Source organism: Alligator sinensis, unplaced genomic scaffold (genome assembly GCF_000455745.1).
Source record: "Alligator sinensis unplaced genomic scaffold, ASM45574v1 scaffold1139_1, whole genome shotgun sequence".
Lineage (NCBI taxonomy): Eukaryota > Metazoa > Chordata > Crocodylia > Alligatoridae > Alligator > Alligator sinensis.
In genome coordinates, this window is record NW_005842413.1 from 359744 (window position 1) to 376007 (window position 16264).

Here is a 16264-nt window from a genome sequence, read left to right on the forward strand (position 1 = left end):
GCACTTATATCCTTCCAGAGTTTGTACTGGAGCTGAAATACAGTATAATCTCATTAAAATGAACTCCTTGGGACTGAGATAAGATTCCTTAAAAGAGGCTGTTTGCTGTAATAATATCAGTCAATATGCTGCATCATAATAATGGAAAGATTAGCTCCTGTTGTTTAGATGATTAAATTGGAGGGTTGGGTTGTTATAATGAGGCTGTACAGTGTATCTGTGTCTTTTTGTTTATCAGCAATATTAAGTATCACCAGAGTCCAGAGTACATAGAAAAGAGACAGATTGGCTTTGTAGTCACCCAGTAATTTGGTAGGTTTCTTACTTTTATCTACTGGCAAAATAGCAAAGCTTCATATTTCCTCTACAATTAAATATGAGAATACTTTAGGCTCCAAATATGGTCTATATCCCCTCTGAAATCCTATTCTACTTTGTTACTCTGATTATGGCAAGTATTGTGGGCCAAAATGTGTGCACACTTCACCTGTGGCTTCTCAGTGAGCTTTAGTGTAACTGAAGGCAGAACTTGGTCTGTATATATAAATAAATACATAAATATAATTTAAGCTATAAATATATTTTAAGATGTAAAGTGACTTGTTTTATTTTGCATTTCTACAAACCTTTGTTCAGCTATGGCTTTGATTTTATATTTTTAGTTATCTGAGCCTCTTTCTGTGTTGCTGCTTTTCATTGTCAGTCCAATAATGGACTTATACAGCTGGTTTAAGACTGAAGAGAAGGTGTTCAGTCTTGCCCATTTGTACAAACTCTGTTCCATCCTGATTCAACTCTGTCAAGCTTAGCCATTGTTTCTTCATGCCCTTTTCCCATTCTGCTTATGGTAGGGAGTAGCAGTTCCAAGGAGCCTATTCTGTCCCCAGTGTCTTAAGTCAAGATGTGGGATGGCCACACAGGGCACATCCAGACAAGCACGGTCGTGCAGTATGTGACACTGCAAACATGTTTGCAGTGCCACATACTGCACAGTCCGGAGTTCTCCGTGCTGCAAGGGCTCACTGCCCAAGCGTGCGCTGCTCCATTTTTTTTCCCCTGCGTTTTTTTTTTAACCCCAGATATCCTGAAGCAGCGCACGCTCAGGCAGCATGTGCTGCTATAACGAGGAGCTGGGCCATTCGGAGCTACGCTGCAGCTGCTGGCCAGGCTCTGCCTGGCAGGATCACCATGGCTGCAGCTCCAGAAGGCCCCCAGGTAAGGCTGCTGGGACCAGCACAGTGCTGGTCTCAGCCTCCCCTATGCCACCCGAGGCAACTTGCCTCACACCAAAGCATGCGTGGAACAGGCATTCCCTGGGGACAAGAACTTGTCTCTGGGGAACCAAACGTCCATGCACATCTGGACGCGCCCACGATGTGCAAGGGGCAGGGGTCTTTGTACCAGCATTCTTCTGGATGACTGAGTTAGATCTAGCCATTCTCTACTTCTTAACCCTTGCAATTACTTAAGTTAATCACAAAAACAATAGGTACCTTTCCCAGGAATGCCATACCATTAGCATTCCCTGCTTTTGCTGCCTTTAGGAAGTAGTAGAAAGCTTTCTGAAGAAGAAGCAAAGACAAAGTTATGCTTTTTCAGAGGGCAGGGAGGTAGGGGGCAGAATTAAATAAATATTAAACAAGATCAATATTTTGCTACGCAATATGCCATCCCTTGATTCATATGGACCAAAAATGCATCATGACATTAAAAATGGCTTTACATATTTAGATCCTGAATGTGCAAAAACTTAAATAGAAGGCTTATATGATTATGCACATGCAATCCCAATTAATATGCCTGTAGAATCAGGGCTTAATTTGATATGATGGAAGTGTGACAGCTGCAGTAGTCAGAAGTTGCCTAGGATTCAGCTTTCAGAATAGGACCAGATTGTCACTTATATGGTTGAGACCATATAAATCAATATTTCAGATGCTGATTTGAGTCTATGGGGACATAAGAAAGAAATATTAATACTCCTCAAAATATGAATTACCTTTCAAAAGTATTATTCTTTTGACTTTAAAATACATCCCTCCCCTATTTCCCAACTGTTCAGATCTTTGCATTCTGGGGACTTCACTAACCCAGTAAGTGAGAAATTGTCTTATTTTCCATCTTGCTAGTAGGAACAGGAAGGTAAGAAACTGATTAAATTGTTTCCCTTACAGGAACAGAGTAAAAAGAAACCTTCCTCTACTTCCCTCCTTTCTCTGGCAGCTTGGGATCTGCTTTTATTTGGGGAGAGAGAGCTGATTTTGAAGTTTAATTTGTTGCTTCATCCTTATTTTTCAAATAATAGTACTGTACTATTATCCAATGCTGGAATCTGGATCAGGGCTCCATTGTTCTGGGCACTGTGCAAGGAGAGGTTAGAAAAGTCCCTTGCCCCAAAGTCCTTGCCAACCTAGAGAAGAGCAGGAGCTCAGTGGCAGTGGTGGCAGGGGTTGGGTAGGCAGGGTAACCCTTCCCTACCAACTCCCCTGGGACAGACAGCATGGGCAGCTGCAAGTAAGTGGGAGAGGAGGCAGAGGGAGAGTCCTAGGGGTGGAGGGAGGACCATGGGAGCCCCAGGGGGCAGGAGGGAAGCCCAGAATGGGAGCGGGGTATTCTTCTTACTTTTCAGTCCTCCAGGCCCTTGCTGGCCAGATTGTGTTACTACTCCAAACATGAACTAGCACTTACACCAGGGGCGGGCAATTATTTTGGGCAGAGGACCGCTTACTGAGTTTTGGCAAGCCATTGAGGGCTGCATGACAGGCAGCCCAGGGCAGATAAATATTAATTTTCTAAATTTTTTAGGGGCCCCACGGGCAAGATAGAATGGCCTGGTGGGCCGCATCTGACCCCCGGGCCACATTTTGCCCACCCCTGACTTACACCAATCAACATTTGAGCAGCTAACGGTGTAATGTGTAACAAGGCCCTCAGAGTTGTGCATTTTCCCAAGGCTGAACAGCAGATGCCTAACAAGCAATTTTTGCACCCAGGGTAGCAGCGGTTCCTGGGCTGGCAATTATGGCTGCTGCCAATTTTCTCCCCATCTAAGTCTGAGCTGGCGCCCTGCTTTCCCACCCCTAGTTACGCTACTGCTGAACAGTAGAATTCACTTTGCAGTTTGAAAATGTTTGCCATATAACACCCAAACATGGTCACTTGATTCACTAATTTTTGCACAGGTGACCTGAGTCTGACAGTGTCCAGTACGCAGCATGTCAGAAGACAAGAGAAAAAAGCAGTGATTTTTATTTCAGTTAACCAGGTATTAATGCATGGAGGGGGCACCATTTTTTCCAACTTAGCAAGCAACTAGCACAAGAAGGTCAAAATCGGGAGGAAAAGGATGCTGAAAACAGGAAAAGGAATGGAAAAGAGAAGAGAAGAAAAAAAACCCTGAAGTAACGTAACATGTTATTTACAGTAGAAAATTTTGAATTAATGATTTCATGGTTATTTGGCTGTTTCTACCAAAATATTCTGAGAAGCTTCCCAGCCTTGGATATGGAATAGGTGACACCTCTTTCCTTTAAAGTCTTTTCTGTTTTAGATGCTGTAGGGACCTGATACTGATCAGGGTCTGAAACAGGTCATTAATCACCATCATTTTGTTTCTGAGTGGCTGTAGATGCCAGGTTTAATGAGGTGGGGTTGCTGGATTTAATTTTACCCAGAGTTTGGTTATGCTTGTACATTTAGTTAACTTGAACCCAGCAGAGTTGCATCAGCAATAAATTTGACCTTTTTCGAATCATAGTGCTAGAGCTGGCCAGAAAGTAGAATTTCTATTCTGTGGGATGTTCTGATATTTTGGAAGTTGGTTTCATTCTGAATTGGAAGAAAATAAATCAAAATATATAAAATGTTTGTAGATGAATTCTGGAACATCATTTTGTTTCAATACTATAAAATATTTTAATATTAGCTATAATATCATTATTATAATATACAAGTCAGAAATTCTTTTCCTTTTTGAAATGAAATGTTCCCATCAAAAACTTATCCCAAAGAATTGCCATGGGTTTCATTCTGATTAAATATTTTGTTTGGCAAAACTGCATTTTGTGATGGAAAACTGTTCCATTAAAATTTGTCATTTGCTCTGTTTCATAGTGATTGGTAATATTTTAACAATTGTTTTCAAGAGATCATATGTAGGCATAGGCTAAGATATTCAGAGCAAATCAGAAGTGTTTACATTTGCTCTATATGTTTAAAAAAAATCTTTCCCTGGTACTTTTTTAGCTGCTTTGGAGTTCTAAGGTAATCATGGGGCCCAGTAATTGAATCAGGAGCCATCTACCTTTGCAAGGACATCCAATAAAATGCTATAGTATATCATGCAAATCTCATTTATACAGAGTCCACTAAATTAAATTATTTTGGCTTACTCTAAAATATTCATATATTTAAATAAAGATATTGTAGGGAAGACTAGTACTACAAGACTTAATACTGAACTTTTATAAAGTATACCTACAGAATGATCTTTTTCTACTCCCTTCCTTCCTACAAGATGTAATTGTCCAAGATACACCTAGAAATAATTATTCAAAAGATTTTATTTCAGTAACATTCTCTACCCTTGTGAAATCCCAGAAATAGATACTGCAAATCCCCTATTGGCATAGAATTAAAGTGTTTTAAAGTATTTAATCACTGAGTTCTGAGCCAGTAGTATATCTTGAAAGTGTTTCTTCAATGGAATGAAGGTGATAAAGGTTTTGGCTTAACCCACAAAACTGTGTTTTTATTTCTACATTATGCTAACACCCAAAGTACATAATCAACCATGAGATCCCCATCGTGATAGGCATTATAAACGCATGGTCCATGCCTGAATTGTTTACAGCCCAAAACCCTAATTCTGTAAGCAGATCTACATGTGTGGACACTTTTGTCCATCTGCCATGTGGCAAATCCCCAGTATTTACTTCCTATGTGCCCAAATCCTACTCTCTTTGACTACAGTGGTCCTTACTATGGCCCAGTATGACTTAAACACTTAGGCCTAGAATGTGTTGTGGCTCTGAATGCTCAGTGTCAAATGCATATGTGCTTGCAGGGTACCGAGTGCCTCTCTCAGTGGGCTACAGAGTCAAGATCCTTCTTGCTTCCTCTGCTTCTGGCCCAATGACTCTTGAATTCTTTTCTACATAGTGGAATAGATTTAAGAGACAGAAATGAGAACACCCCCATTCTAGACTAGTCTATAACCTGTGGAAAGTTTTTCTCTTGGGAGATGGGACTTGTGGGTTTCAACATCCTCAGGGAAAGAAAGGAATTTCACTTGGGTCTTCCACATTGTGGGCAAATACTCTTAACACTTAGCTATTAGAAAAAGTAAACATCATTACTCCTTCCTCTTGCTGTGTGTTTTCAATGAAAACAGCAGCTGCTGCAGTGTTCTGTATGCACTGTACACATGTAGGTATGTAATAGGGTGCTCTGAGCCTACCTAACAGAGTGGGGTCTTCAGGAAAGACAGGAGGAGGACCACTTAGTTTGAGGGTCCCAATCAGACTTTACCTTGTGAAAGGTACCAAGTTGCTCAGTCTGGAGCAGTTTGCAAATGCACAAAAGCAGAACTTTCATCTATGTGGGAACTTCACTCATGAATAATTAGATACCTGTAGACCCCAGGTATGGGTTTTGAGGATCACTTTTGAAATTATGTGCTTTGCTTCCCTCTAAGTCCTTTTGTGGGTCTGAACCTTAATTCATCTAGTACTGTCCTGTACATGTAAGTCAGTATATTTTGTTTTTCACAAAAATATGATTTCATCTTTATAAGTCACCTGTATCTGTGTGTCTCCTCTTTTAGCCAAAAACTTGTAGTATTGTTGTACATCCCAATCTAAGAAGACATTGTTGTAACTCACATTTTCTGATCTTTCCATCAGTCTCATTTTTTCTACTGGCATGTCATCATGTTTTCCTAATTTATCAGCAACTGTTAATAAAAATTACAAACTAAGAGTTGAGACAGAATTGTATTTAACCAGTGGGAAATGATTAACATGGGCAAAACATGTTTTATATAGTTTCCTGAATTATGCAAAAATGTGATTATGTAATTATATAGAAGGCATATATGAAGCACCGAATTTAAACTGTCTTTTCTCTTTTAATAGTTACTGTACTGTTGACAAGGGTAGGAATGGTATCTAACTGAGCTCATTGTTAACTTACAAAAATAAAGAAAAACTACTGAATAGGACAATGGTAGTTGTATCATTTCTCTTTTTAGAAACTATTCTTTGGCTGTATTTAGTTCTTAATTCTGGAACAATGACTGGTACTGTCCCTGTCACCTAAATCAAAACAGCAGCAGAATCAGAGGAAACATGAAAAGGAGACCTGCAACTGTTTAAAAGGGCAACTGAAAATCCTCCTAAGGCAGGAGTGGAAATGAACTAAAAAGCTGAGGAATAACAATGAACAAAACATTAACAACAGGAGAGGAGCAGAAGAAAAGTACAAAGCTTGGAAGAAGAGGCAGTGCCAAATTTTACATTAGGAACTGCCATTTCTTTACTGTATCTACTATGTTATGTGGACAGAAGTCCAGTAGGGCTGACTTGGAAATTCACAACCATATTTATCAAATTAACTTTCATTTCTGCCAACAACATGCCATTTTTTTCTGCATTTATACAACTTCCATAAAGACCTTTACATGCATTTGAAGAAATAGAGGTATAATATTAAAATATATCTGGTAACAGAAAGAAGTAAAAAACTTTTCCTATGATCACTTGATGTTTCATTGATGTTGCCTTAATTATAAAAACATTAAGTGATCATAGAAAAAGTTGTTGGCCTCTTTCTATTACACAAATTAGATCTTAATATTATACCTCTATTTCTCCCAATGCTTGAGAAGGTCTTCATGGAAGTTGTATAAATGCAGAAGTTAACTTTGGCTGCGTACATGCATTCAAGTGATCTAGGAGAATTCTCCCAGGTTTGTTCTCTTGTTAAAAAAACTTATCCAGAGATGACTGAACAGAAATTCTAATGATGAGCCCCTAAAGAGCAGAGAGCTTGTAGTGCTGATGCTGCACAGCTCTTATGCATGCATCTCAGCATGCTTTACGGGATCCATTAGCCTACCTGGAGACAGACTAGCAGAAGTGCACAGCTCAGCTTGTGCGGCCCTGCAGCTCAATGTGGGGATCGTGAAGGGGGTGTGTTCTGTTCCCAGCTCAGCTGGAGCAGTAGTCCAGTGAGCGACACACCATCACCTGGTGGAGGTGGGGAATGAAAGCAAAACACCTGGAGATTCTGAAAGACTATACTGTAGCTTGTCTCAGAGCCTGTACAGACATTAGCTGTCCCAGGATAAACTCTCCTGGCAAAGATTTAACCTTGGTTGTTCCCAGGTTATTTTTCTCTGAGTAGCCATTTTTGTTCTGGGAGAAAAATGTTGAGCATCTGTACATGCATGGTGTCTCCTGGGAGAACAGCAACTCTGTCAGGAGAAACTGAATCTCTGTACATGGCCTTTTTTCACATCTCTCTCTGTCCACAACTTATAGACTGGAGGTCATCACCCTGTCCCAAGAGAATATTATTTTAAATTCTATGATACAACCTACCATCTACCCTTTGAAGCACTAGTGGATTCATGAATCATAGCTATGCTGGATGGGCCTAATTTCTATGATGCCTTAAATGTGGTTCCCTTGAACTTCACAAAGTATAAACCATATCTGTGGCTTTACTTTAAATGTGAATCTCATAAGCTTAAAAAAGTTCTAGAGTCAGGTTTGAGCAAAGATGCTTAGCAGAAACTTGTGACAAAAAGTGAATGCATCAAGAAGTGAGACAGGATTTTGAAGTGAAATCGTTTTTTCATCAAATATTGTCAACTTTTTAAAATAGAACCTTTTTGCAGAAACATGAATATCACTTTTGTCAGCAATGGTTCACTTGGGTAGAGGATAGCATTTCTCATCAAAATAAGAGGACAGCCAAGAGCCCAGGGGTTATGGCACTCATAGGTGAAACTAAATTCAAGACCTCGCTCAGCCAAATTCATGCCTTTCTTTTTTTCACAAAAAGCATTGAAAGGACTTTGTGTGTCCAAACCAGAATTTTTTTTAAATCTCATGCTTTTGTAGGATGGGAAAATTGTTCCCCACCTCACTTCTTCATGCAATTTAGGACTGCACACAATACAGTACTGGTGTGACTGGGTGGAAAGCCAATATAGTTCAGGAAATGGCAAATTCAGCACTTGTGAGTATGCAGAAGTCAAAATCAAGCTCATAGTGGAAAATGACTTAAATATATTATTCCTACTATATTTCCAAAATACTTCCATAGTTATCATTTAAAATTACAAAATGATCATAACATGAAAATAATAATAGAAGTGAGAGGCAAAGTGTAATGCATCCAATGCTAGGGCAGCAAAGTCACCCCTTTGTGGCTGCCTGGATCCCAGCTTGCTCACTCCCTCTGGCCTGTCAGGGTCCCTCCCTGTTGTCTCACCTGCCATGCTTAGGTGTTATAATTGGACAGGGAGGCTGCCCCTAGAGGAGAGGGGTTTTCACTTCCAGTCTTAGATCCTCATCTGAGCTGAGGCCCCCTAGCCTTGGCCCACTTTATTCTGGATTGGCCTCCACCCAGGTCCAGTGTCCCAGGACCCTAGGTTCACAGATTCCAGTTCTAGCCTCACTCTTCATGGGCTCTGGGCCCCTCAGCCCCAGTCTCACCCTTTGTGGGCTCTGGGCTTGTTCCCAGTCTTTTATATTTCATGCCACTGCCCTTCTGCTGACATCAATGGCCTGCCTCCTCCTTGAAGGATTTAGGATCTGTGGTGCCCCTGGCACCCTTCTCAGCAGCCTCCACATCCTCTACAGCCAAAATCTGGCCCTCCAGTTGAATCTCAACACCAATGGAAAACTATAAGCATCTGCTCCCAAACAAAAGGTTCCCCCAACCCTGGGAACAGCATACTATGGCAATGCAAGGCCCCCAAATACTTGGTGCAAGGGCTTCCTAGAGCTCCCTGCAGTCTGGAGTTGTACCTCCTTGGCCAGTCCTCCTTGGCCCTTTCCTCTACAGGGCTCTACTTCTTGCAGCCTACAGGATCAGACCACTTGCCTTCCCTCAGGCTCTGGGCTTATGTCTCTAACCCCCTCTCTGGGCCACCTGACCCCTTAATTCCACCCCAGGCTCATCAATCACTGGCCGTACTGTGCTGACCACACCTGGAGTGCATGGCAATTTTATTAAAGGGCCTTCTGCCCCTATCAGTTTCTCCAGGGGCTAAAGCCAGCCAGACACTCCCTGGCTCCCTCTTTCCTTCTGTGATGAGGTAAGGACCCCATTACAAAAGGATTGTTTTCTGGGTGATATCTTTTATTGAACCAACTGCATGGTTGGGATAAAGTTAGACAAACTTTAGAATGCAAAGCACTCTTCATCAAGTGACCTTTGCGAAAGGTCTCTCGCATAATTCCTGCACCATCACAGCTACAACATCACTCCAACACTACCAATAATAATAGATGAAAATCAACCCCTAGAACTATGTGCACAGCTCCTATTAATATTACTACAATGCTGTACCTGTGCACTTGAACCCAAAGTTTGGTACATTCTATCTTGTTATTAATTTGGAATGAGAATGTGTTTCTTCTATTTGTTTCTTCTATGCCTTTCATACTTTTTTTAATTTATAAAATTAGTTATGACAGTAGTAATAATGTGGATTACTTACTAAATTTTGCCACTTTCTTATAATTAATTAATGCTGCTTCACAGTTCCTTGGAACATTGATTCCTAACCAATAACGATATCCCTAAAACAAACAGATGAGCAAATAGTCCTTTACTTTGGTTATTTTGTAGGAAATAAGAAATAGGGTACTAAATATTTAATTTACAAACCAAAATCATCTGAGATATCAAGTTTCCTCCAAGACTTCCAAATGTATAATACAGAAGTGCCTAAAACAGAAATAAAAAAAAGTACAAGGAATGAATAAACAAAGCTAGCAGTCCTTTTTTTAAAAATTAAATGATAAAAGGCTAGTATATCTATTTTTCTTACCTTGGCTTGATTATACTCCACTCCTATGCCATATGAAGACATAAATCCTAATACCTGCAAACACAAAATAAAAGCAAATTTCAGCACTTTCTTTACTTCTGACCAACCCTATTGCCTAAACAAGTACAAATTGATGGTATTTGTTTTGTTTTCTTGTTCGGTAAAGGGCTAGAGAATTTTTAATATATATAATCTCTTAACTAAAGTCTACACAAGACGCTTACTGCACAGTAGCCTAATACTGCGCAGTAGCGTGCTGGTCAAAAACCGTGTTAATGCACTACTGCACAGTGTTATTAGGCTATTGCACAGTAAGCATCACAAAAAACTGTGTCCTGGTAACTGTAGTAACTGTGCATTTATTTAGTACTTCATTAAACAAGTACTAAACTTGTCTGCCAGAAACTACTGTGCATTTATAAACATGTACATGTGCCCTGTGTAGTTGTTTTTGCTACCAGTCAGGTGGGTAAGTTAGGCATATATAACTGATGTCTCAAGACAAAATTCACTTTAGACCACTGTGGACACATCTACACATGCAATTAATGTGAAGCAATAAACTCCGGAGTTTATTGCTCCTGCGTGTGCCAACTGAACATGTGTCCAGGAGCAATAAACTCCAGAGCAATAAACTCTGGAGTTTATTGCTGTTTGAATATGCACCCAGGAGCACAGCACATTGAGCTGAGTTGGAGCAGCCCCAGCTGGCAGGAGACCCAGGGGGTCAGCCTGCCAGCCCAGGGCTGCTCCCTCATTGCTCAGTGTGCTGTGGAAGGGTTGGCTGGGGCATGAGGGTGCTTCAGTGCTTGGCTAGCTGGCAGGCCCCCACACTGAAGCACCCTTATGCCCCAACCAGCCCCATCACCATCTACATGTGTGCTGCTGCAGAGTTTTTTATTCCACTGCAAGATAATACTTGCATTTGCAAGTACTGTCCTGCTGCAGAGTAAATTAGTTTACTCTAGCCTAATAAGGGTGCATATGTAGACAGCGAGATGGTTACTGTGCAGCTAATTAGACTACTGTGCAGTAAATGTCTCATGTAGATGTTCCCATTTTAAATAAACAATCCAAAAAGCCAAATTGGTTATTTTGAATGTCTTGCTGAATTAACAAAGACATTTTCCTCCAATAAGAACCACAACTTGAATAGAAGAACACAGGTCTTGTTTCACAACTGATTTCAAGCTGGGCACTATTAGCTCAAGTTAGGCCTTATTAGCAATAATAATAGTAAAAACTGGTTCTGGCTAAACCAAAATTGTATATGAAACTTTTCCTATAAAGTGATCTATTTCCAGTTTTCTGACAAAAATCCAAAACCTTTTACAGAATAAAAATAATTAAAAAAAAATCAATCTAGGGTTTAAAGCAAAACAATTTTGCTGAGTTCTGTTACTATTCAGTGAACTGGTCACTTGTTTCCAAAAACAGCATTGCTTTTGTCCTGTGAGCAAGATGAAGATATAGAATGCTTCCTCTTAAAATAAGTAAAAAGAAGGCAGGAGTGGATCCAGTGGCGCAGTTGCATCCCACTTTGAATCCTGGTCCACCCAAAGTTAAAACCAATTGTCTGGCAGTGGCAGCAGCATTTCTATTTAGGTAGCAGTGAAGGAGCCAATTGACTTCAAGGCTCATTATAATAAATGTGATTCCTTCTAGACTCTTCACTCCACAGGTGTTAACAATTCTCTCTCTCCTTTTTATTGGCTTTGATGTTCCATTAATCAAGCTATCCTTTCTTCTGCAATTCTGCTGCTGGTAACACAACTCCTATGTTATAGTCCTGAAGACTGTTTTTAACTCTAAGTAAAAACATTAACTCGGGCATGGAAATAACTTTCAGTGAAGTATGGATACACTGTAATGATGTTCAAGAAGGCTAGATTTTGTTTTATGAATCTGAACGAGTTTCACAGTACATTTCATTCTAATGACTACAGGACTGATTAAACAATATATTTTGATTACTTTTGCCAAGTTTGTTGTTTTTTTTATACATGACATATGATGTAGCAAATTAATGCACATTCCAAAAAATATATACTTGATTTTGCTTCAACCTTACACTGAATAATATAGCTCTAGGCATATTAGTACAGTTCCTAGTTTCTTTTTAACAGGAGAAAAATATGTATTGTGTTACATGTAATGATACACCACACTACCTGCACCCCTTCTTCAAAAATTCTAGATCCGACCATGGGAGAAGGTTAAATTTAAGGACTATGTATCCCACATGTGTGAGAGAGTAAGAAAACATGAAATCCTTCAGGATTTCTGGGGTGGAGGACAAGCGCGGTTTACCTGGGCAGAGGTTTCAGGAGACACATCATTGTGACAGCTATGATTCTATGGCAGCATGGCATATTTTAATACTATTGATTCAATGTTCTACATGTCTTTTGATTCCTAAATTCATCTAAATTCTTTCTTAAAGTAGCTGTCATTTGTTCTAGAGCATGCCAAATTCCTGACCTGAAGCCTAATGTGGTCAGTAGAAAGACTTCTGAGGACTTCATTTAGCTTTGGATAAGGGCCTTAAAGAGCCACAGATTCAGAAGTCAGTAGCCAATGAAGTAAATGCCTTGTGATTTATCTGAACTATATCAATAACAGAAACTGAGGAAAGCCAGATGGCCTGAGGAAAGACTTCTGGAAAGGCTACTACAGTAAAAGCTCTGTTATCTGGCATCGCCCAGGAATGGGGGATGCCGGATAACAAAATATGCCAGTTAATTGAGTGGACCCAGCTGCCACTTCTCCCACCGTGACATCACTGCCCCTCCCACGGCATCTCCACCCCTCCCATGGGCCCTGCGGGCCCCACGGAACAGGGAGGCGGGCCCCACACAGCCCCGCGCAGCCTGTTATGCCCCCAGGCCGTGGGGGCTTGGCAGTGCAGGCTGCTTTGCCCCAGGCTGTGGGGACTTGGAGAAACCAGAAGTGCCACCGTGGACACTTCCAGTTTCACTTGTCCTTACAAGCAGGCATGCCGGTTAACAGGGCATGCCGGCTTGTAAGGTGCTGGTTACCAGAGAGTTTACTGTATGTTAAAGGGAAAATTTATGAAGTTAACTTTCCACTTTTGTTAATCAACTTCATTATCTCAACTTCTCACTACATTAGCCTAAACCAGTCACTGGATAGGGGGTGACATCTATAGTTGGAATTAGCTTCTGTTGTGTTGGTTTTGTTTTTAAAAACAAGAATGAGACTATGACAAATGTGTAAGATCAGACACTGGGACAAATAAGCACTGTCCTCACAAAGCACTAAGTGGGAAAGATAATGCAAACAGTGTGGTGTCAAAATGTTTGTTGTATGGGAGAAAAGGAACTGACAGATGAGCTATGTATATGCACTCCTTGAGGCACATGCATGGACTTCCTTGTTACAAGGGATCTTGTGTTCTTCTATTTATCCTAGTGGGTCAACTCCCAAGGTCATGAACATACAAAAAGATGGAGCAGTAGCGTGTGGCTCTATATAAGACATGTACCTTTAGAACAAAAGCTTCTACTATTAAAATGGCTTATAACCCTGCATTAGTTGAAGTTTTATCTATGTTAAAAATAATTCTGCACTAATGTCATTTTGGCCGCATCTACACTAGACACTGACTACACAGTAGCTCATTACTACTGCGCAGTAGCATTGTGCGCCACAAAGCATGATGCAACACTACTGCACAGCAGTAATGAGCTACTGTGCAGTCAGCAACACCATGAAGCCATTCAGGGATGCTGGTTACTGTGCAGTCAGTCTCTCATGTAGCTGTGGCCTCTACGTTTAAAAATATTGTGATTCTACAATTAAGCTGTATTTGTTTCTGCTTTAAACACTAATTTTAGGATAAGTCACTGGAGTGTAACATTTCTGTGATGAAAATTGAAACTCAGCATACATGCTTTCAGGTTGAGATTAGTTTATTTTCTGGAAAATGTGAGAAGAAAAATGTTTTGTGCATTTAAGATAAGGACACCTATAACAACATAGTTATGATTGCCTCCTGTTATGCTTAATTCAAAAGATGTATTTTTAAAAGCATTGCATGTCTGCACTAATAATTAATGACACATCATGCTGCCAATTTGGTGAACTATAAGTTGCTACTCTGACCAATTCTTACAGAAAGGGATTGCCTCTCTCTACTCTATAGCAATTGCTTATTTGCAATGTATTTTAACAGGCTGTAAAGTGATCCAGGTTCAGCTTTTATCATCAAGAAGAGCAGTTTCCATGATCTGATGATTCCAGGAGAAAGGAGAATATAAAAACAAGAATCGAAAGGTTACTCAGACATCTGCCCATCCTGGAGGTATGAATCAGGTGTTCATGCTTAGTTGGGAGAAGGAGAAAGGGAAAAGAAGTAAAGTACAGTATTTATTAAAATAATGTCAATTATTATCTATTCTAATGATATAGATCTATTCTAATGATAGTTCTATTCTATCTACTAGATCTATAGTGTGTATACACTATATACTTTGTTCACCAAAGAGTTATATTTTAAGCATACCATCTACTCCAAATGTGCAATGTTAATATTCTAAACCTAAACAAAACTCTCTTATCTCAGCCACCTGGATAATCTTGGCTGATATTTTGCTGTAGAGTAGATTCACATAAAGATTTCTTCCTTTTTACAATGTGACGTTTAAAGGTACTGGTAATTTCCTTATGTGCAGACTTTAAAATCAACAAGGAAAACTATAAAATCTCCAGTATAGAACAAAAATCTTAGTAAAAAGAGAGAAGACAAGGTAGTAATTGTTATAACATATTATAACATAATACTCCATTGTATTTTCCAACTAATAAGCCTGGTCTTGAATCATACTATGCATTGTAAGATCAGGGTATAATAATAAAGCCTATCTCTAATGATGAAATTCTGGATGCGAATGATGACATAGCATCCATCACTGAAATTTGGCTGGATGAAGCTTCTGAATGCCTACTGACCAAGCTGAATTTCTCTAGGGCTCTATCTTAACATTGACTACAAGAAGGGACTGGTAAGATTGCCTTGTCTAAGACCTCAACTCAGCAAAGGCTTTAGGCTCATGTATAACTGTAAGAATATAATGCTTCCTTTTTGTGTCCTTGTGACAAGGTATTTAAACAGAATTCACAGATTTGTTGGAATCTGACAGGCCATGCCAAGAGCATTTCTGCTATGGCTTACAAACTTGGGACCTCTAGGCTATCAACTGTGCAACCTTAGTACCCGCACCACTCCAGCCCTCTACAAATATGATGAACCACAAAGACTTAAACACATACCCTTTTGTTAATGACCATTCTTGTTCATCAAATGACCTAAGAACCCCTGTCACTATATACTTACAGTTATGCTTAATTGCTCACTTGATTTGGGGCTTAAAACTGGATCTTGCTGTGTGTCAATCTACTTTGAGTTTCAGGATAAAGTAAATGGTGATAATTGAGTTTTTCAGGGTCTTTTCCGTTGTAGTTAATGCACTCAGTGACCACTATGGAAATGATGAATCCTTTGAATTGTTTAGTAGCCATGAACTTCTTTTGTTAACTATAAAAGATACTTTTCACTAAATACTGTACACAGTATTATTTTGTATGAGGTACGATAGAAAGGGCAGAATTAGGCATTTAATTTTGTATCATATTGTGTTCCATAATTAATTATTTTCCACAGCTTTTTGACTCATTTGCTATAAATGGGCAATGCTTCCCACTTGTCCTTGGATTTCTCTTTCATATGATACACTCACAGTATTCTGTATCAGACTCACTCTCTCTCCTGTCTGGGAATACTGGAAAGCCTCAGTTAAAGCCCGGAGGGAGTCTTACAGCTTCTCTCCATCTCTATCAGCTAGTTCTGAACTATATGAAGCATTGAAGCTGTGTTCAGAATAAAGGCACTTAAAAGCTAGCTGCACCATTATGGGATTGCAAGGGGGTATGGAAAATCTTTCCCATTTTTATAATGGTTCCTAAGTTATTTCTCTCCTAAGGTACTGAGATGGGGTAGGAAAAATATTAGGGTAGTGTGAAAGGGGCCATAGTCGATTCAGATTTGGATTTGGCCCAAATCGGGGACAGTGATTTGATTCATTGATTCAGATCACTGTCCCCGATTTGATTTGGTCAAATCCAGATCTGAAGATTCAATGCTGATTCAGAGAATCAGTGATTTGGACACAAACACAG

At 39.8% G+C, this 16264-nt stretch overlaps 1 protein-coding gene across 1 annotated transcript in view; it reads right to left on the reverse strand.

Moving 5' to 3' along the window:
- SEL1L2 (SEL1L2, ERAD E3 ligase adaptor subunit) overlaps window positions 1-16264 on the reverse strand; it is a 63078-nt gene that overhangs the window by 32078 nt on the left and 14736 nt on the right. The window contains exons 3-8 of the mRNA XM_025211562.1: window positions 10067-10120; window positions 9904-9963; window positions 9734-9815; window positions 5799-5953; window positions 4481-4537; window positions 1494-1562 (exon numbers count right to left, since the gene is read on the reverse strand). Of these exons, the coding sequence (XP_025067347.1) occupies window positions 1494-1562; window positions 4481-4537; window positions 5799-5953; window positions 9734-9815; window positions 9904-9963; window positions 10067-10120 (477 nt within the window). The remainder of the gene's footprint in view (window positions 1-1493; window positions 1563-4480; window positions 4538-5798; window positions 5954-9733; window positions 9816-9903; window positions 9964-10066; window positions 10121-16264) is intronic.